Source organism: Nycticebus coucang, chromosome 8 (assembly GCF_027406575.1).
Source record: "Nycticebus coucang isolate mNycCou1 chromosome 8, mNycCou1.pri, whole genome shotgun sequence".
NCBI classification, from domain to species: Eukaryota; Metazoa; Chordata; class Mammalia; order Primates; family Lorisidae; genus Nycticebus; species Nycticebus coucang.
The window spans coordinates 123936876-123961857 of NC_069787.1; the positions used below are offsets into that span (position 1 = coordinate 123936876).

General features: G+C 39.4%; 1 protein-coding gene across 2 annotated transcripts in view; it reads right to left on the reverse strand.

The window, feature by feature from the left end:
* Positions 1 to 24982, reverse strand: part of VEPH1 (ventricular zone expressed PH domain containing 1) — a 246934-nt gene that overhangs the window by 84141 nt on the left and 137811 nt on the right. For both annotated transcript variants that reach the window (XM_053600821.1, XM_053600822.1), the window contains exons 8-9: positions 19913 to 20122; positions 18956 to 19353 (exon numbers count right to left, since the gene is read on the reverse strand). In XM_053600821.1, coding sequence (XP_053456796.1) covers positions 18956 to 19353; positions 19913 to 20122 — 608 coding nt within the window. The remainder of the gene's footprint in view (positions 1 to 18955; positions 19354 to 19912; positions 20123 to 24982) is intronic.

The following is a 24982-nucleotide window of genomic DNA, read 5'->3' on the forward strand; positions in this document are numbered from 1 at the left end:
GAGGCAAATAAGGCAGGCATGCCGTGATCCCCCGCAGGTACCACTCCATGTGCTACCAATTACTCTGCAATTCTACGAAATGCATAACAGCAACCAGATTCGGGGCACTGGAATTTTAGGAAATTTTATTATTAAACTCCACTAACACGGGCCTGTTTACATTTTTTCCCCTCGAGGCAGGAAGGACGGGCCTGAGATTGTCTATGTAGTTATTATCCATCGTCTATTGCTCTCTTCAGTTGGCAGTTTGGAACTAAGACTTTCCGGCCTGGCCACCACCAGGCCTCAGGAGAGCTCTGTGGGAGAGTGATACGTGGTTTACCAGGAGGTTTGATTATGTCAGACGGGGTGGTACAGGGTGCACATGCCCTCCACAGAGTGTGTGTCAATTCTATCAAACTCTTTGAAGCTCTTACTAGAAGTGGCCTGCAGCAACTCCTAACCCAGCCAGTTTCCTAAGATGCCCACCATCTATTCTAACTTGATTTCTTCATCATGTGAAATAACACAAGAAAATTAGGGGTCACCTTGTTTCATTCACTGCTGGTAAATGAGGTTTTATTGAATAGAAAGCAACTAATTAGGGCAGCTAATTCTGGGGATATGCCATTAATTTGAAAGCCAATTTTAGGACATAATTCTAGTCTAAGGTAAACTCAATTCTTCAGGCTACAAGTTACACTGAAAGCTTCTGAGGAGGTATTTTCATTTGTACTCTTAGAGCACAAGTTCTAAAAATGTTACTGGTCACAGTTTTTGTAACAACAAGATAGGCATTAAGCTTGAGGGAGATTGATTTTACTTGGGACCCTGGACCCTGGAAATGTCTAACTATATAATTATCATTAGCAAATACTTCAGGGATTTACCAAGAATGGAGCATTGGGCTGGGTGCTGAAACTGAAAAAAGACTCCTCAAGGGTCTTACAACATAAAAACAAAATATTGGGAAAATCTGAACACAGAAAAAGAGCGATCCGAGATCTAGTGCCAAGGTTTTTACTCAGTAATTTACAATAATTTCCTATTTTTCTGTTTTGTTTTTTGAGGGAGTAGGGGTTAGTCAAGAAGAAGGTGGTTAAAATAGAAGTTGTTAAAATAAACCTCCAAATATCCAGACACTAAAATGTTAAAATGGGCTAATAGAACACTTTATAAAGATTCAGTTTTTCTAAGAAATAAAAAAAATAATAAAAGGCATTTATTATAATATAGACAAAGACTCATAAGAAGTTTCAAAAGCTCATTCAACAATAAGCATTTATTGAGTTTCTATAATGCAGACATTTGATCATTTGATATGCAGTAGTGTAATAAAATATGTGCTACCTACTTTTTCTAGTGGAGGAAAAAACAATAAAAAATCTATATACAGATGTCATCAGTATGATGAAGGAAAAATAAACCCACAGGGAAAAAGCCCGCAAGGAATAATATAGGAGCAGAAAACTTAGATCATGGTGAGTCTAAGAGGGCCGCTCTGAGGAAGGGTCATTAGCTCTGAGACCTCAAGGATAAGTGGGAGTGAGTGAGGAAAGAGTGGGGGGCAGAGCGGTCCTAATCTGGGAGGTGAGAGGGAACCAGGCAGTGGGCTTAGTGTGCAGTAGGTGAGGGAACAGGGAAGGGAGTCAACCATGCAGTCCTCAAAGACCATGCCAGACCTCGTGGCCTTTGTTTATCTTTTTAACTTTGTAAAGACCTTGACCATGATAGATGACTTCAAAGTCAACTGAGGATGGATGACCTCTAAGATCCACCGGCAATTCTTAGAATAGAACCCCCCAAAAACTATTTCTGGCAAAAGGGGTAGTCTATTTTCCAAGCACATATAGAAAGGGGACTTAACAAAAGACCTCCCTCCACATCCCAACTTTAAGAGATCACATTCACAAAAGGTACCTTAAATCAAACTCAGTGATTCACAGAAAATGATGTGACTACACTTTGCTTCAAGAATAAAATGGCAAGGAGGGGTGTGACAAAAGCTGTTGGAGTCAATTTTATTTCAATATTTATGATTATAACTCCTCCTCTCTGCTTGAACCACTGTGCACCTCAGCCTGAGTGAGATGCCCAAAGCTCTTCCTGCAGGGCCCATGTGGCAAATGCTCACAGTTTTACCTCTCTGATCGTGCTGAGCTGGCCTTTCCCCAAATACAACTGCCATGTAACATGGATTCGAGAGTAAATACTGTGAGCTGCCTGCAGAGGTCCCCGTGGGTGGTCCTGGGTGTGTAGGCGCCCTTGGTACCCACTCTGATTTCACCAGGAGCTGACTGCATTTAACGGTAACAATGATAGCCAGGAAAGGGTCACAGCTTCTTGTATTTCATCTCTCTGCTAACCCACCTGGGAGGAGGGACTGCTGAATTTTACTAGATTTTAATTTTATCTCCCATCATAACTGGAAATCAGTAACCAGCCTCCTCTCTCACCACCTTCATCAGCTTCATGATGCTCAAACTTATAAGCATCATGACTAAAATGCTCACTGTAAAGCCGCTGTCAAAAAGCCCAAAGACTGTGGGTACTGGGATAAGAGGAGGTGTTTTTTCTTCGACAATGTCAAGTAGAGCAAACCAGCATAAAGAATAAAAGGAATGTAGGTGAGATAAGGAAACGTAAACTCAATGAGCTGAGACAGGAGAGGAGAAGGTGGAAGACAGGGAGAAGCCAGGAGGAGTTATTATAAGGAGAGGAAGTCAAATCAAAGGCAAGGTAATCATGCGCGATGGGGGCAGGAATAACCCACAAAGCAGAGAACAAAACGTGTTCATCTCTGAAAAAACGTAAAAAACCCAGTCAACTATGCACAGGTTTTTTTCTTATCGGTTCTCCAACTATGCTGGGAAAAGGAGATGGGAATTAGTGGCTTAGAATTAGTGAAGCCTGTTGTATATAGACCCCAGTGACCCTTAACGTTTGCGTCTGTCACCGTCAAGCACACCGCTGCTTCCTAAGACATTGACTTCGTCTGCTGGGCTGAAGCAGGGTGATGGAGTGAGAGACCACATAGCCCGGTGGGCACCAAAGCTGCCAGCCTCCCTCTGTCTGCCACGCCCTTCTGCGGACAGAAACTCTGCAGCCTAGAAGCAAATCAGGCAAATCAGCACCCTGGCAACTGACTTCCTGGCATTTCCTGTGCTCCCCTTTCATCAATGTGTACTAAGAGTGTCCCTCCTTCATCAATGGGTACTAAGAGTGTTAATACATAATGGCAACTATCTCCCTTGGGTCTTAGAAGGAAGGCTGAAGAGAGCGGGTTTCAGAACAGCCTAAGAGCAGTAAAGCAACGACGTCAAACTGCTAGTTCTTGTCGGCACTATTCTTCTCACCCCAAAGCCCTCTGAACATCAAAATCGTCATCTCCCGCATCACCTTCATTCAATGACTTGGAGTTTTACAAAGCAGCTAAGTGTGGCACAGCTCAGACAGCAGCAAGGCCTGGGTTTTCTGAGGAACAGTTTGCTGCCCCTCCAAGGATGGCTAGAACACCTCGGCAGGAGTGTACAAAACCCATCTTTCCTGGAGCCTCTCTTGGGCCACACACAAGTGGTGCAGCCTGGGCTCTGCTCAGGGCTGGGTCAGCGAAACTCTGGCATCTGCCTTCCTTCGCCAGACGTTTTGTTGACAGCCTTTGTCTGCTGTCTTCTCCCCCACTCTCCCAAGCTTATACCTTTCAATTCCATTGTTATCATTTAAGTGGCATTTTGGTGGTTGATAAACATATGTTCCACCAGCCATGTGGACTGGCAGTCTTGCAGTCTGGTTGGAAAAAGCTGATGGTTTTGAGCAAGAGCTGATAAACTACTGTCCAAGCGCGCCAAGTCTGACTCACTGCTTATTTGTTTAAACAAAGTTTTCTTGGCGCACAGTCACGGCCATCCACTCACGTGTGATCTCTGGCTGCTCCCACAGTGTCAGAGCTGAGTAGCTGCGACAGAGACCACATGACCTGTCAGTCCAAAAATAGTGACTACCTGGCCTTTTGCAGAAAAGTTTGCCAACCCTTGGTCTGGGATACAAGCTGATTAACAGTGAATAATATTGTAAGATGTAAGCAATTTTCTATGTTTTAAACTTGTTTGAAGAATGTTAAAATTTGGGGAATTATTACATTTAGTTTTAGTGTGAATGCTATAGCCAGAAAGAAATATATTTTATCGATGAATGGCAAAGAATATCCTCTCAAAGAAAGGTATCAAACTAAATACATCTTAATTACAATATAGTACTTTTTAAAATTAGATCATAACTATGTACATTACTGGATTTATGGGGTACAGTGTGCTGATTTTATATACAATTTGGAATGTTTATGTCAAACTGGTTGATGTAGCATTCACCTCACTTAATTAATTGTGTTTAGACATTTCTACTCTACTCTTAATAGATTTGACATGTACCCTTACAATATGCACAGTAGGTGAGGTTCCAGCGATCACCCTCCCTCCACCCAGCCACCCCGTCCCATCCCCTCGCCCTCCTCTTCTCCTTTCTGGGCTATAATTGTGTTTAATGTTTTGTATGAAAGGGTGGGTGATTATATATTGGTTTCATAATAGTATTGAGTACATTGGATATTTTTTTTCCATTCTTGAGATACTTTACTAAGAAGAATATGATCCAGCTCCATCCATGTAAACATGAAAGAGGTAAAGTCTACAATATAGCACTTTAGTGAGATAAAAGATACTCACAGAGAGAAATCTGACACGTTTTTTACATACCAAATGAAGAAAATGCCAGCTGACAGGTCTTTTGTTTCTAATGTTTCAATAAAAATATTCCATTTAGAAGATTACCCTGCTAAACTTTTGTAGCAAAGTCAGCTATAAGTGAACACTGCTAGCTTAGATCTTCAAATTGTACTTCTAAACTATTCTATATTTTTCAAATCTAAATTTCCGCCATCATGATTAAAAAATGAAGTGTCTTTGAAAAATAGTCCTTTCTTTTAAGGTCAAAATATTTCCAAATTTTGGAATAAAACACATAAAGTTCCTCACAGTGTTAACATTATAGGATTAAGGATGATTTTCTCTAGCTTTTTCTTTATTTTCCAAATTTTTACAGTGAACATTATACTTATACAAATGTAAAAACATTACTTTCACTAGTGATTTTTTTTCCAACAGGAAATACGAATTAGGATATACTATTATAATAGATTCAGTTAACCTATCAACTGACACGTTATTATCACAGCAGGATAATCAACCAAGTTTGTTTTTATATAAAATAATTTCAGGTGAAACCAGCTTCAGAGATGCTAAATATGCGGAAACTAAGAATTGTGTCTGAAAATCATTGGGTATCTATAAACTGGTTAAATGATCTTTTCTTCAGCTGCCGTTTTTAGTTTGGGGAATAATGTGACACCGCATATGTACCTGTTTTAGAGAGAGATCTTCAGTGGATCCATGCTTCAAAACTGAGGCCTTTCCTAGACGTAGCGGGGCTGGGGTGGGCGGAGTTACAGTGTCCCACTCCTAATATTTTCCTACAGATGAAAATCCATATGTAATATCCACACTAGTTAGAGCCTATTCTGTGAATACTAATTGAATTTAGAAGTAAAAGTAGTGAGAGCTTGTAGAAGTATTACATTTTGGATGCTTTCCTCATTTAATTTTCAGATATGCAATGAATGAGTCATTACTATGGAGAAGGCATTGAGATACAGGGGCTTGCTCTGGAAGCCAAAGCCTCTGGCTCCCCCGGCTCTGGAGCCCAGGCTGTGGACTACCTCACCCAACTGGCACACTCCTGCGCTTCTCTGCTTTTACGAACAATGAGAATGAAAAAAAAAATCCTAACCGTTCCCACTAATTCTCTATTTTCTTCCACATACCAAATGTTTGAAAAATACCATGTGTGTGTTCCCAGCAAATGGTTAACGTCTTTACCATTCTGTCTCTTTTCAACGTCGAACTTGAAGTTTGATGTATTTTTGACAGTCTCTGTGGGTTTTCAAACTTTTTTGCTTCATCCCAAGACAATTAACTTTTCCTAATTAAACAAGGGCTGTTTCTCTCACTGTAAGTGAACAGCCCTATGTAGTGTGAAAACCCACCGAAAGACTGTGCAAGACTGTGCATTAACCGTTGTGTGTTGCCTGCTGGTCAGGCGCTGGCAGGCCTGCTCATGGTGCTTTGTTAGTTCACTTGCTCTTTTCTTCATTGAAGCTTGCTGTGTTGAGCACTTCCCGTGTACCCAGCACTGTTCTTGGTCCTGGGCATAGAGACGACCAGACCGGGCAGTGAATCTGCAGACACTGACTCAGAGCCTTGGTGTCGACTCCTTCTAGTCTTAGCTCTTCCACTTGGGATGCTCCACTCCAGCTCTGGCCCTGGAACCCCACCCCACCCCTCAATACTCTTAGCAGGTATCACACCAAGTATTTATGTGTGGGAGGCATTAAATAACTGGGCTATTTAACCCTAAGAGCCAAGGGTATTTGAATCTTAAACAAGGCAGCTGAGTCCTACTGCAGGGCCTCATCAGGCTCCAAGTCCCACGCCGGCATTGATCAAGGCCCCCAGAGGTTGAGAAGACTATGTCTAGTGCCCTGGGCTTCTGCTCACCGACCTGGAACACCATCTTAGTGTAGTAGAAGTTTCTTGGAAGCCCTTTTCAGGAGACAAAAAAGTATTTCAAGAAGGTTTGATGTATCTTTGAAGGCAGTGACTTGGGACCTTGGAAGCCCTGTGCTGGGTGCAAGGGCTGACCCTTGCTGGATTTGTTGCTGCATCAAGTTCTCTGCCCTGGTCAACTGGCTACAAAAGGTGGCGGTGACCCTGGTGCTGCTCCCAGGGCGCTGCTGCCAAGCACTGGGCCCTGCATGTGGGGGAGCCAGGGACAAGCAGCTGAGGGCTTCACTGCTCTTAGGATACTGGCCCATTCTCTGGGGACTGCCCACTGCCACATGTCCCTTTGCATTCTCCTGTGCCTCTGAACCTGCAGCTGTCTGGAGAACGTCAACCCCTTCTGTTTGGAGGAACATGACGTGGGGGAGGGGAATACAAAAGAATGCACTGCTAATAGAAATTGGCCCTGCATGGTGACTCATGCCTGTAATCCCAGCCCTCGGGAGGCCAAGGTGGTAGATTATCTGAGCTCTCAGGTTTGAGACCAGCCTGAGTCAGAGTGAGGCTTCATCTCTAGAAATAGCCAGGTGTTGTGGTGGGTGCCTATAATCCTAGCTACTTGGGAGGCTACAGCAAGAGAATTGCTTAAGCCCAAGAGTTTGAGGTTGCTGTGAGCTATAATGCCATGGCACTCTACCGAGGGTGACATAGTGAGACTCTGTCTCAAGAAAAAAAAAAAAAGTTATTCCTGCTTCTGTCCAAGAAGGTGGGGTTAGCGAGGGTGTAGAATCTGGGTTGAAAAAGAGAAGAGGAATTCCTTGTAGACCCTTTGATTCATGTGTTATATCTGACCTCACCCACACCCCTATAAGTTTTATCAAAGTGGTACTGCAAGCCAGTCTAACCTAAAGAGAATGAGTGGACTGGCCTACTCATTTCCTGCACAGACCTTGGCCCAGCCTGTTTGCCCCAGCTAACTCCATGTCGAGTTATTTTCGTTTTTATTCATCAGATCTGAGATGGAAGGAAAGAAGTGTGACTAAAACCAGAAAAAGATTATTTTTGCTTCAAAAGTCAGTAAGGTCATCATTCTGGCAATCTGGGTTCAGGCCTCTTAAGATCGACAAAGGTCATTTATTGATGAGTTGTCTATCATCCGTAAAACACCTCCTGGGGATCAGGGGAGCTCACGAAGAACATCTTTTTTTTTTTTTTTTTTTTTTTACGAAGAACATCTTGATGGATAAAGTGAGAACGCATGTGGAACACATGGAGTACGTTTCTCTCAAAATGTGCCCAAGTTCAAAAGTTAACGATAGTAATACTTGACTGAAAGCTTTTGGGCATTTCTCAAGCCCCAAATAGTTGAAAAAACAGTTTCTAAGTTGAATTCAGATGGGTTCTTTTACTCATTAAAGCAATTTGATTTACATTAAACATATTTACAGATAATACTTTCACCAGTGAAGGATGGCGATATCCCATTGTTTCTTTTTTGCTTTGGAAATTTCCTCATATTTTGGTGCTTTAAGTTCTCAATTAAACCCTTTTACTTATATAGTTACTGAGTTACTTTGAGAAGATAGAATAAATTTTGCTAATAAATTCAAATTACACAAGAGTCCCCAAAGTTAAATATGATAAAAATTCTAGAAACAATAACAAACACCTTTTGTTCAATGTACGATTGACATTTGAATTACTGAGAGATTGTACAATATCAATACCATAAGAATATAAAGAATATCTACATTTGTCTTATTTATTTTACAGTAGACTCAGCTGTTTATAACAGTTCAAAGATTTTATTAAAAAGCAAGCAAACACACCCCCTATGGTATAACTATAATTATGAACTGGTGTGACTGTAAAATAAAATTTCAGTAGATATGACAAGGATATAGGAATAGTCTTAACTGTCCTGTCCACATGAACTGGACATTCACTGTTTGCAGAAGACATAACCTTATATGCAGAAAAGCCTAAAGACTCTACCAAAAATCTCTTAGAACTGATCAATAAATTCAATAAAGTTACAGAAAATAAAATTAATAGATGAAAATCAGCAGTGTTTCTATACATGAACAATGAATTAGCAGCAAAAGAAATCAAGAAGACAATCCCATTTATGACAGCTACAAAAATAAAATAAAATATCTAGGAATAAATTTAACCAAAGAGGTGAAAGTCCTCTATAAGGAAAACTACACAACACTGATTTAAAAAATTGAAGAGAATACAAACAAATAGAAAGACATCTCATGCTATTGGATTAGAAGAATTAATATTGTTAAAATGAAGCATACAGATTCAATGCAATCATCATCAAAATGTCAATAACACAATTTGTATGGAACCACAAAAGACCTCAAATACCAGAGGCAATCCTGAGCAAAAAGAACAAAGCTGGAACCACCACACCATCAGACTTCAAAATATATCACAAAGGTATAGCAACAAAAATAATGAGTCCTGGAATAACAACAGACACATGGGCCAGGGGAACAGGACAGAGGGCCTAGAAATTAATCCATGTACCTACGGCCAATTGATTTTTGGTACCAAGAAAGGTACCAAGAATACTCATTAGGAAAAGATAATTTCTTCAATAAATGGTTCTGGGAAAACTGGATGTCCATATGCAGAAGAATAAAACTAGAACAATGTAGATTTTATAACTCATATTGTTTCCCTCCTTACTATGACCCCCAGGGTGCTCAAAAGTAAATTTGCAAAACATGGTTAGCCAATTGTAAAAACTTCCAAGGATACGCTTCTTAAAAATAATTCAACTGCTGTATTCATTTCATATCTCTGTTTAGTTTTCCCTTCACATTGAATAAATTGTCTCTTTTTATTTTATTAGCTATTTTTATATTATGTATTTATTATGTATCATGTACTGTTTGAAATAAGATTAATTTCCATTGAGTAAGGTAAACAAAACTATTAGAATAGAAACAACTAGGAAGGCACAAGGCATTAATTTGTCTATTATGGCTGGTTATTTGCGGTTTGATACATATTAATGAATAAATCTAAGAAAACAGTGAGACAAGCCTAAGAAGTATTGAATAATCTGGCCTATTTTCTCCCAACTGTAGCAAATTGATGAAAGCATATGTTTGGATAAAGAACAAGAAATTAATACGAAAGAAAAGTATTTTTAAAACTTTATATTAGAGGCTCAGCGCCCATAGCTCAGGGGTTAGAGCACTGGCCACATACACTGAGGCTGGTGGATTTGAGCCTGGTCCAGGCCTGCTAAACAATGACAATTGCAACCAAAAAATAGCCGGACATTGTGGCACTTGCCTGTAGTCCCAGCTACTTGGGAGGCTGAGGCAAGAAAATTGCTTAAGCCCAAGAGTTTGAGATTGCTGTGAGCCGTGGCACCAGGGCACTCTACCAAGGGTGACATAGTGAGACTCTGTCTCAAAAAACCCCCCCTAAACAAAAAACACCAACTTCATATTAGAGATATACATAATATATCACAGGTATATATGCATATATATAATTAGCAATAAAGGTATTTGAAAAGTTGGAAATAACTAAAGTTTTATGTCTTATCAGTGTTGTCTTAAGATATTCAGCATTAATTACATTTAGAACATAAAGGATCTTGAAGGTTATCCAGCCCAGTGTCTTTTAAGTTTAAGTTTTTTGATTTAAATATTCATCAATAAGGTCCTATATATAAAACTGGTTAAATCGGAGCTGCTCTGTTCGTGGAGGGAGGAAAACAGGGAACCTGGAGCCCCATTTGAAGGGGCCTCTCAGGGCCTTCAGGGATCCCAGTTTAAAAATCCATGACCCCATAATATACTCTTGGGATAATGGAGAGGAAGTGGCAGCCCAAGGGAATAAACTAACCCATTAAAGGAATCAGAATTACCCTACAGGAGAGCTGAGACTGGAACCAGTTTAGACAGGATGCTGGGAGCGTGGAGTTATTACCTGGGTCTTACTTATCTGCATTTTTACTACTGAAGCCAATTATTCTCATTAAGGAATTCTGAACTTTGCAGAAATGTACACATTAAAATGTGCAAGTTTCCCCTTTTTTCCTCTCCTCTCCTTCCCTCACACCCTCCACTCTTTTAGTAAAACTAGTGGAAATTTACTTTTGAGCACCCCAGTGGTCATACTAAGGAGGGAAACGGTATTATAAAATCTACAGTGTCCATAAATAACAATGTACTGATTGCCGGACAGTGAGAGAAAGCTTTTTGTTTATTTGGCTGGTGAATGCTATGCTCCCTGAAACCAGTTCATCAAAAAACATTTGTATTATGATGTGTGTCCTTCTAGAACTTTCCCTCTTCTCTCCAAATTTATACATATATGTGAATACTTTTCTTTGTTTTGGCTTTTCTCAACCAGCTCTATTTTTTTCATCTTTTACTGTAGCATTTAACACCTTCCATGGTTTACTCACTTATCATTTCTATTATTTCTCATATATCTTTTCCCACTAGAACCATCTCCAAGAAGGCAAGAATATTTGCCTGTTTGGATCGGTCATGTTTCCCTGGTTCCTAGAATGAGGCTGGCATGTAGTAAGCACTCAGGAATATTTATAGAATAAATAGATAAATGAAGAACGAATAGCTGAGATGAAGATGATCTTTTCTGTATGATAATACAATGGTGAATAAGTGTTACCATACATTTGTCAAAACACCTAGAAGGTACAATATCAAAAGCGAACCTCGGTGTAAACTGGGGGTTTCCTGTGATAGTGATGTACCAGTAAGGGGTTCTTGGGTGCATAAATGTGCCCCTGTGGTTGGGGAGGTTGTGTGTGTGGAGGGACAGGGGGTGAATGCCAACTCTCTATACTTCCCCCTCAATTTTTCTGTGAGTCTTAAACTGCTCTAAAAAACAAAGTTCTTTGGTTAAAAAAAAAAAGGATTGGTCATCATCTCAAAAGTCACATGATTTCTCTGTCCCTCCATGTTATCTGTTCCCTCGTCTTAGCTGTCTCAGTGTTCTATGTGTTTTCTTTTTTATTCGTGGTCCGTATCATCCCTCAGAATAAATTCTAAGAAGGGAGGGACTTGGTTCCATTTGCTGTTGTATCCTAATGCCCAGGATTTGGTAAGTGCTGAATGAATGAATCTCCTCCCCGGGGAACTGCGGTCGCCCCATGGGGGTCTCTCTAGGGTCCTCTACAGACTGTTGTCCACACTGCGGGCAGCGGAATCTCTTCAGTCTGACACCAGCCACTCTCCCCCTTACTTCATTCAGGGCTCCCCGGGGCCGACGTTCAGTCCCTGCCTGGAGCTACGCTTTCTCTCCACAGGACTTTTACCAGCTCTTGCACTGCTGTTTACCCTTCACGTTTCTCCAGAGTCCCTTCTCTTGGGAAGTCTCCTTGTCCCCCGAGTGAAGGTCAGCTTCTGTGTGAGGAGCCCTCACAGAACCATGTTCCTTTCCTGAATATAACTTATGTCACTATGTGACTATGCATTTATGTAAGTCCATGAAAAACACCATGACTACTTTGTGAACAACTAACGAAGTGTCCCCTGCCCCACAGCACAGTGCCTGGCACACACAGGGGTCTCAGGAAGTGTTGGTGAATGAGTGAAGGTGCAAATGAGTGTGGCATAAGGTCTGTCCCCAGACAGGTCTCCAAAGCACAGCCAGAGAATATAAAAAGGGAACTTTCAGTCATGACTGGTCAGTTCCTCAGCTTGGAGAATGGGGACCCTACGGCCAGCCTCTGAGTCTCACCAAGCCTGGGTCCACACTGGGCGCTTTGTGCACAAACACCAGAGAATCACAAGACAAGGTTCTTGGGCTTCGAGGCCCTGGAAATCTTGCTTGGGAGATGCAATTATTTGTCATTGTCCCTACCTGTGCAGGCAAGATATTACTTCCCAGATTAAAATTTCTTTAAACATCTAAACTTAAGTGATCATTTGTAAAAAGTCATTTTTGTCTGGTCACAATGGCTCGTGCCTATGATCCTAGCACTTTGGGAGGCTGAGGTGGGAGAATCAACTGAAGACAGGAGTTTGAGACCAGCCTGTGTCTGTAGTCTCAGCTACTCAGGTGGCTGAGGCAGGAGTGCAGTGGCACAATCATAGCTTAAGTGATAGAGCCCTGGGGTTTGAACCTGCACAATGGCACCACTGCACTCCAGCCTGAGTGGTAGAGCAAGACCTTGTCTTAAAGAAAAAAAAAGTAGGTTTTATTTAAATTTATAAACTAGAAAGTTTTATGTGAGTAAACAGAATGACACTCTCAGAGTTTTGCGATGATATTATGCTTCCTCCATTGTGGCTTATTTTATTGTAAACATAATAGTTTAATGGCTGTGGAATAATTGATGTTAACTATCTAAAATCAATTATTTTCTATGAAACAATTTATCTTTAAAAGTTTACGGAATATTTTTATAAGAATGAAAAAAATGTGTTATATTCTCCAGTCCCCAATGTGCACAGGGCAAAACTGTGGACACAGGGATTAGCTATTCTTTCCTTGGCTCGCTTTTTGCGCACTCCACATGGGACGGGCAGCATGTGACGTGAGGCCCTGTCAGCTTCAGGCAGACTCATCTGCTATTTGTAAATACGAATTTCTCTGAAAATGAACTATCACACACACAAATGCCTGCCAAATTATCGAATACCCAAATTCCTGATCGCCAAGCTATGTAATTACCCATGTCTTTAGAAAAACATTCCAATATCCTCTATCATCTGAAATTTGCTACTTGTGGAGCAAACAGGAGGAAATAATCTGCCCTCTCCCACCTTGCCTTTCCCTCTGTCTTATCAAAACTTCTTACCCAGACACATGGTCATTTTTCAGTTTCCTGGCTGCCACCTCTTCACCACCAACAGAGCTTGAAAGTTGGATTTGCTCTGTTTACTCTGTCTTTAAATGAGATTTGAGCATATCCAGGGACCATTCTATTCGCCTGCAGGGCACATACTGCCAGTTTCATAATGAAAGTAAATGGAAGAATAACACTTCACTTTACTCAAATTTGGTTTGTGGCAAACTGAATTGGAATGTACTCTTCCACTGGGGACTGTCAGTGGCTCAGGACCATTTCATATGGCGTTGTATCCTTTGAAGTAGACACAGTCCCCAGTTGACAATAGCAGATGACGGATAATAATCTATGAGCACGAGCTTTCCTGCAGAAGGATAAAAACACTGACTGGAGATTTAAGGGCATATTTTCATATATTCTTCTATTTTGAAAATGATCCATTTAGAAAAGTATATTCAATACTATAAACTAAGCCACAGTAAACTACTGCTCTTACATCACCGCCATCTCCTCTTCCTTCTCTCTCTTCCTTTTTTTTTTTTTTTTTTGCAGGGCCGGGTTTGAACCCACCACCTCTGGTATATGGGGCCAGCACCCTACTCCTTGAGCCACAGGTGCCACCCACTTCCTCCTTCTCTTTTAAAGGTCCTTTTAACGTGCTGACCTTTAGGGTAAGATATGTTTAATATATTACTTTTTTAGCATTTACTTTTTCCTCTGTTTATTTGTTAGCAAAGTCCCTTTAAGTCTATTAAAGATACACCTGAGGTGGGTCCTATATTAGGGGAACTAATCATTTCAAAGTTTAAAATGACAGATTTTGTATATGGACCTCCACGCAAAATGGCCTAAGAGTATCCATGTGCTCACTGATTTTCCTTTACATTATTTTCTAATCAGGGGACTATTCATCTCATCTGTAGGTAAATGCAAGGAGAAGGCAAGCAACCCACCGCTTTGTACAATGGCATTATAAGAAACAACCTCCTTTTTCTATAATTACTTACTTAAATGTTCAAAAAAAACCCCCCAAACCTTTTTCTTAAGAGTTTTTGAAAATACAATTCATAGGACATACAATTCCCTGATGTCCTCTTGTGGAACTTTGCAGCCTGTAAAGTTGTGGATCTATGTGCTTGACATCTTCCTAGTGATCTGTGGTTACGTGTGTGAGCTTTGTAGCTAGGCTTGGCTGCAGGTGTGTAAGGGCAGTGATCTGACCTTAACTCCGTAGAGGAGCTTGGAGAAGATCTTTACAAAAGGCTCTGTCAGGGTGTCTGGAAGTGTCTCATGGGCTGCTGCTGATGACTGGGACCAGGATACGTGTGTCGGGAGAAAGTAAAAGTAGAAACCAGTCATTTTTATGTCTGGCTCTGTCAACTAGATTCCACTCTTTGGAGAAATGGGAGCTGGTGAGTAAGACAGTCCAAGAAAACTCCCAAAGCACCAAGAAAAATTCTCTCGAAAAGTTTTTCCTAATGCAAGTTCTTCAAACAGGGGAAGACCCCATAGACCACATCATGAGGCTCCAGGGAATTTGTACCATCTTCCTATTGGTTATTTCTGCTTCTCAAATTGTGTAAAAAAAGCTTTAGGATTCCTCTCTGACTCCAAATTTTACAACTTCAACTCATGGAGAAATTATTCTGATTCTGTGATTAGATCAATCTATGAGCGAGAGAGAGAAAGAAAGAGGAAGGGAAGATGGAAGAAAGGAAGGAAGGAAGGAAGGGAAAATGGAAGGAAGGGAGGAATGAATGAATGAATGAATGAACCTTTTTCAGAACCATTATGTGGATGAGTGGATGGAGGTTATTACCATCCCTCAGGCTGAACCAGCTGGATCAGAAGGATGTAGGGACCCTCCAGTTACTCCAGGGCTGAGGTTGGACTGGACTACATACAAATTTTCAATAAGGAAGCTTTATTATAATTAACCATGATAACAATGTCCACTCCTCAATATTTAAAATGAATTCCATTTTAAGAAAAATCAACTCATGTGGGTCTCATTGAGAAAAGACTATATTACTAGCTTAAAAATTAGCTTTCTGAAAGCCAGGCTTGCTCATATGTCTACATATGGGATATATTTTCACCCCATCAGGAAATACTTCAAAGTAACATTGATGGGTTCTTGTAAGCTTTTATAATATCCTTTGTGGAACTCCAGGGATGGGCCAGTTTTTAAGGATTTATTTCAATATCATTTTTTAAACCTCTAATCATTTTTATTCACATAAACGAATAACAATGATTCAGATTTTTAAAATTTCCTTTGGCATATGAACTAAATTCTTTGTGTCTTATACATAAATGTAGACAGGCAGTGATATTAGACCACCGCTCTGCTTAAGGAACTTTCAGTGGGTTAGCAAATCCACACACACACAAGAGGCCTACAAGGTTCAGGAGTGAAATTCTAACCTGGGGATAAAAGGCACTTTCACATCCAAAATCACGCGGCTGACTCCACCTCAGTGAGACCTGGGGTTCGACATCTTTTCCAGACCTGATGACAGATGATCACTGAGAGATTTACACTGCATTACGCTCCATGGCTTGTCCCCAGTGTGATCAATATCATGCACTAATAGATGGCGACTGGGGTGAAAAAGGCCACCTGTAACCTTGATTCAGCTCATAACGAACTTGGCCAGACAGTGACAATAGGGTTCCTATACTTACAACATAGTTTATTACTGAAGTATTAGGTTGAACCATTTGAAATTGATTTTTCTGTAGGTCAAAATAGTCAAATATCAAGTTTTCTTATGGACCAACCTAACACCAAAAGAATTTCTTTCAAGGGTTGTTTTGTCATGTTCTTATAGGATAGACTTGGTAACAGCCATCCAAAGTTATTCCTAACATTTTGTTGTTGTTGTTTCCTACTGCCTATTTGCCTCTTTAACTTTAAATTCTTTTTTTTTTTTTGTAGAGACAGAGTTTCACTTTATGGCCCTCGGTAGAGTGCCGTGGCCTCACACAGCTCACAGTAACCTCCAACTCCTGGGCTTAAGCGATTCTCTTGCCTCAGCCTCCCAAGTAGCTGGGACTACAGGCGCCCGCCACAATGCCCGGCTATTTTCTGGTTGTTTCGCATTTTGGCCAGGGCCGGTTTGAACCCGCCACCCTTGGTATATGGGGCCGGCGCCTTACCGACTGAGCCACAGGCGCTGCCCTAACTTTAAATTCTTTAAAAATGCTTTTTATGCTTCTTTTCTTTGTTTCCTTTTTTTTTTTTTTGAGACAGAGTCTCACCATGCTGCCCTTGGTAGAGTGCTGTGGTGTCACAGTTCACAGCAACCTCCAACTCTTGAGCTTAAGCAATTTTCTTGCCTCAGCCTCCTGAGTAGGGGGGACTACAGGAGTCCGCCACAATGCCTGGCTATTTTTTTGTTGCAGTTGTCATTGTTGTTTTAGCTGGCCGGGGCCGGGTTCGAACCCACCATCTCTGGTGTATGTGGCTGGCGCCCTAGCCACTGAGCTATAGGCGCCAAGCCCTCCTTGTTTCTTAATTACTCTACATAAATCATCAAGAAAAATCCAATATGCTTCTTATATATCAGTAACACATTAAACATTACACAATTAAACCTAAATCTTTTTTCAATAAGATTTTTAAGAAAGGAAAAGAAATATTTTCGTGCCAAATGATCTTATGACAATAAGCAAAATTGTTTCAGCCAGATGACTGCTGGTGCTTCACTGAACGGTTTACACTATTCCTGAAATATTAACAACATTTCTCCTGCAACCAGCTTGAGTCCTTTCTCGGTGGATGCATTAACTGTGAGTCATATAAATCTTCTATCCCTCACACATATCTCTATGCAAAGAATTGCCCAGGAAATTACAAAAGTATAAATGAATTCCAAAATGTCAACTTAAAAAAATACATACTCAGTTTTTAAGCCATCTCTGGTATGCAACACCAATAGCCAAAGAAAATACTCTTTTTTTTTAAAGAGAATGGATTTATTCAATATTTTGGGAAAAAGCCCAAATCACCTCATTAACTCTGACACTACAGATGCTCCTCAACTTACAAGGGGGTCATGTTCTGATAAACTCATTTTAAGTTGAAAACATATGTTAAAAATGCATTTTATGCACTTAACCTACCAAACATCTCATCTTAGTCTAACTGTCCTGGAAACACTTACATTAGCCTATCATTGGGCAAAAATCATCTAATACACAGTCTATTTTATAATAAATTTATTATAAAGAAGTTTGAATCAAAATTCAAATTTCAAAGTATGGTTTCTACCAAACACGTATCACTTTTACACCATTGTGAGGTCAAAAAAACCATGTCATGCCATCATAAATCAGGGACATTATGTAATTTTAATACCCCCAAACAATTTAAGGCAATAAGGAATAGCATGTGTTTTGACAATTACATGCTTGAGTAACTCTGCAGGACTCACCCCACACTTCTACAAGATTAGAAGTCACTGTATAGCAAATGATGCTTATAGCCAAACTTTTAAAAAAACCACTATTTTAACTTTATCTTTGCTAAAGCTTTCCTCTGTTAGACCAAGAAATTGATTTAACCTTTCTAACCTCAAATTTCTCACCTTGTACATGAGATACACAGATGATAGCAAAATGGGCAGATGTAAAGTACTTACTTAGAGCTTTATTGATTTAAGCTATTTCCTGGGCCTGTTATAATTATCTAAAACTTATATTTAAATATAAGCAATGTAACTTTTGTTGTCACCATTTTATAGAGTTTTAGGAAAGCTAATCAAGTTAATGTAAACACCTTTGAAAGTGTCAGATTCTACACAGACACGCTAAGTAAGACGATGTTACTACCAAATGCTTTAGCCACCTTTCCCTTTGTTAGCATGCCAATGCTCCTTTGCTCAGATTTGAAGCAGGAGAAGGGATAGAAAGCAGAGTATGGAAGTCAAGACTCTCCTGCCGATAAACCTGATAGGCAGTGGGTGGGTGGGTGACTATGACTTGATTCATTATCCTTTGGCGATGTTTCTTACCAGAGGCCAAGTGTTCTGGCTTTTTCTATGAGCACTGTAACCCACAAGGAGATGTCATGTCCTACCAGAATGCTAGGACCATCATGTAAATATCAAGGGCTACTGTCTAAAAACTGTTGTAGGAGAGACCTTACAAGCCTGACAGTATCTTTGAGCCTCCCAAACAGTTCAACCAACTACCAGAAAGGTGAACCTGCCCCTACCACTCCTTACCTTTCCTGGGGCTTGGAAGAACGAGGGCACAAAATGTCACGGAATGCCAGGAAAAAATTAGTATCAAGACAAATGCTTTTAAAAATTAAAATTATTGCAAAAAATCTATGATAAATAAAATATCAAAACTGTCACGAGGATTGATGTTACTAATCATTCCTTTTGCCTCAGGCTCCAGGATGGCTCAGTGAGACATTGTGGTAACTGATCTGTCGTTATTTAATACTTTACTATGATATGTTTTGTGACATCTAAGGCCTTGTGCTGCCCCTGACTTTTTTTTTTTTTTTTGCAGTGACTTTTGAAATTTTCAGGGTTGGGAAGTTCAAGGTACTTACCTTCAATGGTACACTGATCAGGGACTGGAATCTTCTTCCCGATTTCCGTGGCGTATGCCTTCACTTTACTGAGGTTTTCTTTTAAGTGCAGGTAGAGCTTATCTTGGTATTCAGTTGGACTTGTAGTTGACTTTGGAGTTTCTTCTTGGAAGTTTTCTTTCACAGTTTCTGGCAAATTCTCTGATTCTATATGTGTAATATTTGGGTGTGATGCTGAAGAATTTCCCAGCTGTGGTCTGTCAGTGTCTGTCTTAAAGGGCAACTTGTTACTTCTTTGTCTAAGTGGGTCTATTTCTGAAAGAGAGATGCTGGCTGGTATCTCTCCACTCTCCACAGCTTCCCCGTCATCTGAACTCACACCCTTTGTGAGCATAGTGTGCAAAGCCAAACTTTTTGACCTAGGGTACAAACAAAGGGAAAGTTATAGAAGTTACCCTTCACTGATGAGGAAAAGAAATAATAACAACACTGGGCCACAAAGTTACTTCTTCTGGAGTGTGAAACTGTTAACAGGCTTGATAAAACATAGATGACCCATGCATTATGTAATAAACCAAACTTCTGAAAATCTAAGTCACCTCCAAAAACAAAGATTTAAAAATCAAGTGCATGGCCAACTGGCTGGAAAATGGCGGACCTATTCTTTTTCTCCTTTTGCTTCTGATTTTCATCAGAAATCAGGAGAAGCCATTCTTTGTATTGGGATATCTATGTTTTAAAAAGCATTCTAAAAAATTAAGGCATTGGTTTCTTTTCCATTTGCATTCCCAATTTAAAACAGTGAGCTTGTTTGGATAATGAGAATATTGTGGATAATCTTTCATATCTGAAAGGACAGAACTTTGGGTGGCTGTAGGTAAAAGACATACAAAAAGTCCTTTGTAATACCGGGATAATAAAACTTATAAGCAAACACCAAGTGTGTACTTTAAAGAACTAACCAAACCAGGCTTATACCTGTCAAATCTAATGTTTTTTCTTTCTTCCTTAGAAACTTGGCCCAAACTATATCTTCTAACAGAGCCAGGGATATTGCTGTCAGTATTTATTTTGTCTTCAAAAGCCTGGATTTTAACTTGGAGCTTTTCATGGTCTTCTTTTTCAGCTCCCATAAGCTTGGTTTCTTCCATTCTCTCAGGGAATTCAACTTCAGCACTGATTTTTCTCCTACAGGAATAGAAATCATTGCATTAGGTGCTGGTCATACATACCCTTCAGAGGAGTATTATTCTCTATTTAACTGCCCCTTATTCGGAACTGAAAACTTTGCCTGGTGACTTTTATTTTCATTAGTCATTTAATAAAAATTTATCGAATGTTTACTGTGGGCATGGGTCTTTGAAAATGCTTCTATAGTTTGTTTTCCCAGGAATGTAGAAACTGTAGTGTTTATGTCAACTTTGTATTAAAAATACCTTTTAATGGCCGTGTGCAGTGGCTCACATCTATAATCCTAGAACTCTGGGCGGCCATGGCAGGTGGATTGCCTGAGCTCAGGAGTTCAAGACCAGCCTGAGCAAAAAAAAAAAAAAATAGCTGGGTGTTGTGGTAGGTGCCTGTAGTCCCCGCTACTCAGAGGGTGAGGAAAGAGGATCTCTTGAGCCCAAGAATTTGAGGTTGCTGTGAGATATGACACCACAGCACTCTAGCCAGGGTGACAAAGTGAGACTCCATCTTAAAAAAAAATTAATTAAATAAAAAATTAAAAATACCTTTTACATGTTCAAGGAATGAAAAGCGGTTTTTATGGTCATTTATCATATTCTTATCTAGAAACTCTCCAAAAGCATGGCTTTCACATAAAACTCATACCAGACAGTTTCTAGAAAATTTACATGTGCCAGTATGTTCATACTAAGATTGATAGAACAAAAACATGTCATATAGGCTGTGTAAACTCATGGTTTTATTAATTTTATAGAAATTAGTACAACTTTTACCTTCAAAGCAAGAAATAATCTTTCTAAATTTTAAGGTACTGGATAAAAGAGGTTTTTTATAAATGACATAAATGGTTCCAAATATCTTTTATAGTAGAGTTCATAAGCCGCTCTATGGGCCATTAAAATTAACTCTTTTTATTATTATTATTGTTAAATCACAGCTGTGTACATTAGTGCAATCAAGGGGTACAATGTGCTGGTTTCATATACAATCTGAAATATTCTCATCGAACTGTTCAATGTAGCCTTCATGGCATTTTCTTAGTTATTGTATGTAGACATTTGTATTCTGCCTTTAGTAAGTGTCTCCTGTACCCATTCTAAGATGCACCATACGTGTGGCCCCACTCATTATCCTCCCTCCACTCTAAACTCCCCCCTCCTTTACCCTTCCTTGGCCCTTTCCCCATAGTCTTGTGCTATAGTTGGGTTATGCCTTCATGTGAAAGGTATAATTTAGCTTCATAGTAGGGCTGAGTACATTGGATACTTTTTCTTCCATTCCTGAGATACTTTGCTAAGAAGAATATGGTTCAGCTCCATCCATGTAAACATGAAAGAGGTAAAGTCTCCATCTTTCTTTAAGGCTGCATAATATTCCATGGTATACATGTATCACAATTTGCTAGTCCATTCGTGGGTCGATGGGCACTTGGGCTTCTTCCATGACTTAGCAATTATGAATTGGGCTGCAATAACATTCTGGTACAGATGTCTTTGTTATATTGTGATTTTGGGTCTTGTGGGTATAAACCTAGTAAAGGAATTATAGGATTGAATGGCAGGTCTATTTTTAGGTCCCTAAGTAGTCTCCAAACATCCTTCCAGAAGGAACGTATTAGAGTGCATTCCCACCAGCAGTGTAGAAGTGTGCCCTTTTCTCCACATCCATGCCAGCATCTCTGGTTTTGGGATTTTGTTAAGTAGGCTACTTTTACTGGGGTTAGGTGATATCTCAAAGTAGTTTTGATTTGTATTTCTCTGATGATTAAGGATGATGAGCTTTTTTTCATGTGTTTGTAGATCATGCGTCTGTCTTCTTTAGAGAAGTTTCTCTTCAAGTCCCTTGCCCACCCTGAGATGGGATCACGTGTTCTTTTTTTGCCAATATGTTTGAGTTCTCTGTGGATTCTGGTTATTAGACCTTTATCGGAGGTACAACCTGCAAATATTTTCTCCCATTCTGAGGGCTATCTGCTTGCTTTACTTACTATGTTCTTGGCTGTGCAGAAGCTTTTTAGTTTGGTCAGGTCCCAGTAGTGTATTTTTGATACTGCTTCAATTGCCTGGGGAGTCCTCCTCATAAAATATTCACCCAGGCTGATTCCTTGAAGAGTTTTCCCTGCACTTTCTTCAAGTATTTTTATAGTTTCATGCCTTAAGTTTAAATCTTTTATCCAGTGAGAGTCTATCTTAGTTAATAGTGAAAGGTGTGGGTCCAGTTTCAATCTTCTACAGGTTGCCAGCCAGTTTACCCAGCACCATTTGTTAAATAGGGACTCTTTTCCCCACTGAATGTTTTTAATTGGCTTGTCAAAGATCAAATAACGGTAAGTAGCTGGATTCATCTCTTGGTTCTCTATTCTGTTCCAGACATCTACTTCTCTGTTTTTGTGCCAATACCATGCTGTTTTGATCACTATTGATTTATAATACAGTCTCAGGTCCGGTAGCGTGATTCCTCCTGCTGTGTTTTTATTGCTGAGTAATGTTTTGGCTATTTGAGGTTTTTTTCTGATTCCATATAAAACGAAGTATTATTTTTTCAAGATCTTTAAAATATGAAAATGGAGCTTTAATAGGAATTGCATTAAAATTATATATTGCTTTGGATAGTATAGACATTTTAACAATGTTGATTCTTCCCAGCCATGAGCATCATATGTTTTTCCATTTGTTAACATCTTCAGCTATTTCTTTTCTCAAAGTTTAACAGTTCCCTTTATAGAGATCTTTCACGTCCTTTGTTAGATAAACTCCCAAATATTTCATCTTCTTTGGCACTACTGTGAAAGGAATAGAGTTCTTGATGTTTTTTTGGCTTGGCTATTGTTGGTATATATAAAGGCTACAGATTTATGGGTGTTGATTTTGTAGCTTGAGACACTGCTGTATTCCTTGATCACTTCTAAAAGTTTTGTAGTAGAATCCCTAGTGTTTTCCAGATATATGATCATGTCATCTGTGAAGAGTGAAAGTTTGATCTCTTCTGACCCTATGTGGATACCCTTGATTGCCTTTTCCTCCCTAATTGCAATGGCTAAAACTTCCATTATAATGTTAAAGAGCAATGGAGACAATGGGCAACCTTGCCTGCTACCTGATCTAAGTGGAAATGATTTCAATTTAACTCCATTCAATACGATATTGGCTGTGGGTTTGCTGTAGATGGCCTCTATTAGTTTACAAAATGTCCCTTCTATACTGATTTTCTCAAGCGTTCTGATCATGAAGGGATGCTGGATATTATCAAAAGCTTTTTCTGCATCAATTGAAAGAATCATATGGTCCTTATTTTTTAGTTTGTTTATGTGCTGAATTACATTTATAGATTTACGTATATTGAACCAGCTTTGAGACCCTGGGATAAATCCCACTTGGTCGTGGTGTATAATTTTTTTGATGTGTTGTTGGATTCTGTTTGTTAGGATCTTATTGAGTATTTTAGCATCAATATTCATTAGTGATATTGGTCTATAATTTTCTTTTCTTGTTGGGTCTTTCCCTGGTTTGGGGATCAAGGTGATGTTTGCTTCATAGAATGTGTTGGGTAATATTCCTTCTTTTTCTATATTTTGGAAGAGGTTTAGTAATATAGATACTAGTTCTCCCTTAAAGGTTTGGTAGAATTCTGATGTAAAGCCATCTGGTCCTGGGCTTTTCTATTTAGGGAGATTTTGTATAGTTGATGCTAATTCAGAACTTGATATAGGCCTGTTCAACATTTCCACTTCATTCTGGCTGTCTTGGTAGGTGGAGTACTTCCAGGTGTTGGTTGATTTCTTTCAGATTGTCATATTTCTGAGAGTAGAGTTTTTTGTAGTATTCGTTAAGGATTTGTTGAATTTCTGAGGGATCTGTTGCTATTTCATCGTTACCATTTCTGATTGACGAAATTAGAGATTTTATTCTTTTTTTCCTGGTTAGGTCGGGCAAAGGTTTATCTATTTTATTGATCTTTTCAAAAAACCAACTTTTGGATTTATTGATCTGTTGTACAATTCTTTTGTTTTCAATTTCATTTAATTCTGCTCTGATTTTGGTTATGTCTTTTCTCCTGCTGGGTTTGGGATTGGAGTGTTCTTCCTTCCCCAGTTGCTTGAGATGTCCCATTAAGTTATTAACTTCCTCTCTTTCCGTTTTCTTGAGGAAGGCTTGCAGTGCTATAAATTTTCCTCTTAGGACTGCCTTTGCAGTATCCCAGAGGTTCTGGTAATTCACGTCTTGATTGTTGTTTTGTTCCAAAAATTTGGTGATTTCCTTCTTAATCTCATCTATAACCCATCTATCATTCAGCATAAGGCTGTTTAGCTTCCATGTTTTTATATGGGTATGCAGATTCCTGTTGTTATTGAGTTCAACTTTTGTTCCATGATGGTCTGAGAAGATGCAAGGAATAATTTCTATTTTTTTTTTTTAAATTTGCTGAGGCTAGATTTGTGGCCTAGGATGTGGTTGATTTTGGAGTATGTTCCGTGGGCTGATGAGAAGAATGTATATTCAGTTTTGTTGGGATGAAATGTTCTGTAGTTGTCTGTTAAGTCCAGATGTTGAATGGTTAAGTTTAAATCTAAAATTTCTTTGCTTAGCTTCTTTTTGGAGGATCTATCCAGCACTGCTAAAGGGATGTTAAAATCTCCAACTACTATGGAACTAGAGGAAATCAAGTTGCTCATGTCTGTTAGAGTTTCTCTTATAAATTGAGGTGCATTCTGGTTGGGTGCATAAATATTAATAATTGAAATCTCATCATATTGAGTATTACCTTTAACAAATATGAAGGGTCCATCCTTATCCTTCCTTATTTCGGTTGGTTTAAAGCCTATTGCATCTGCGAATAGGATTGCAACACCTGCTTTTTTTC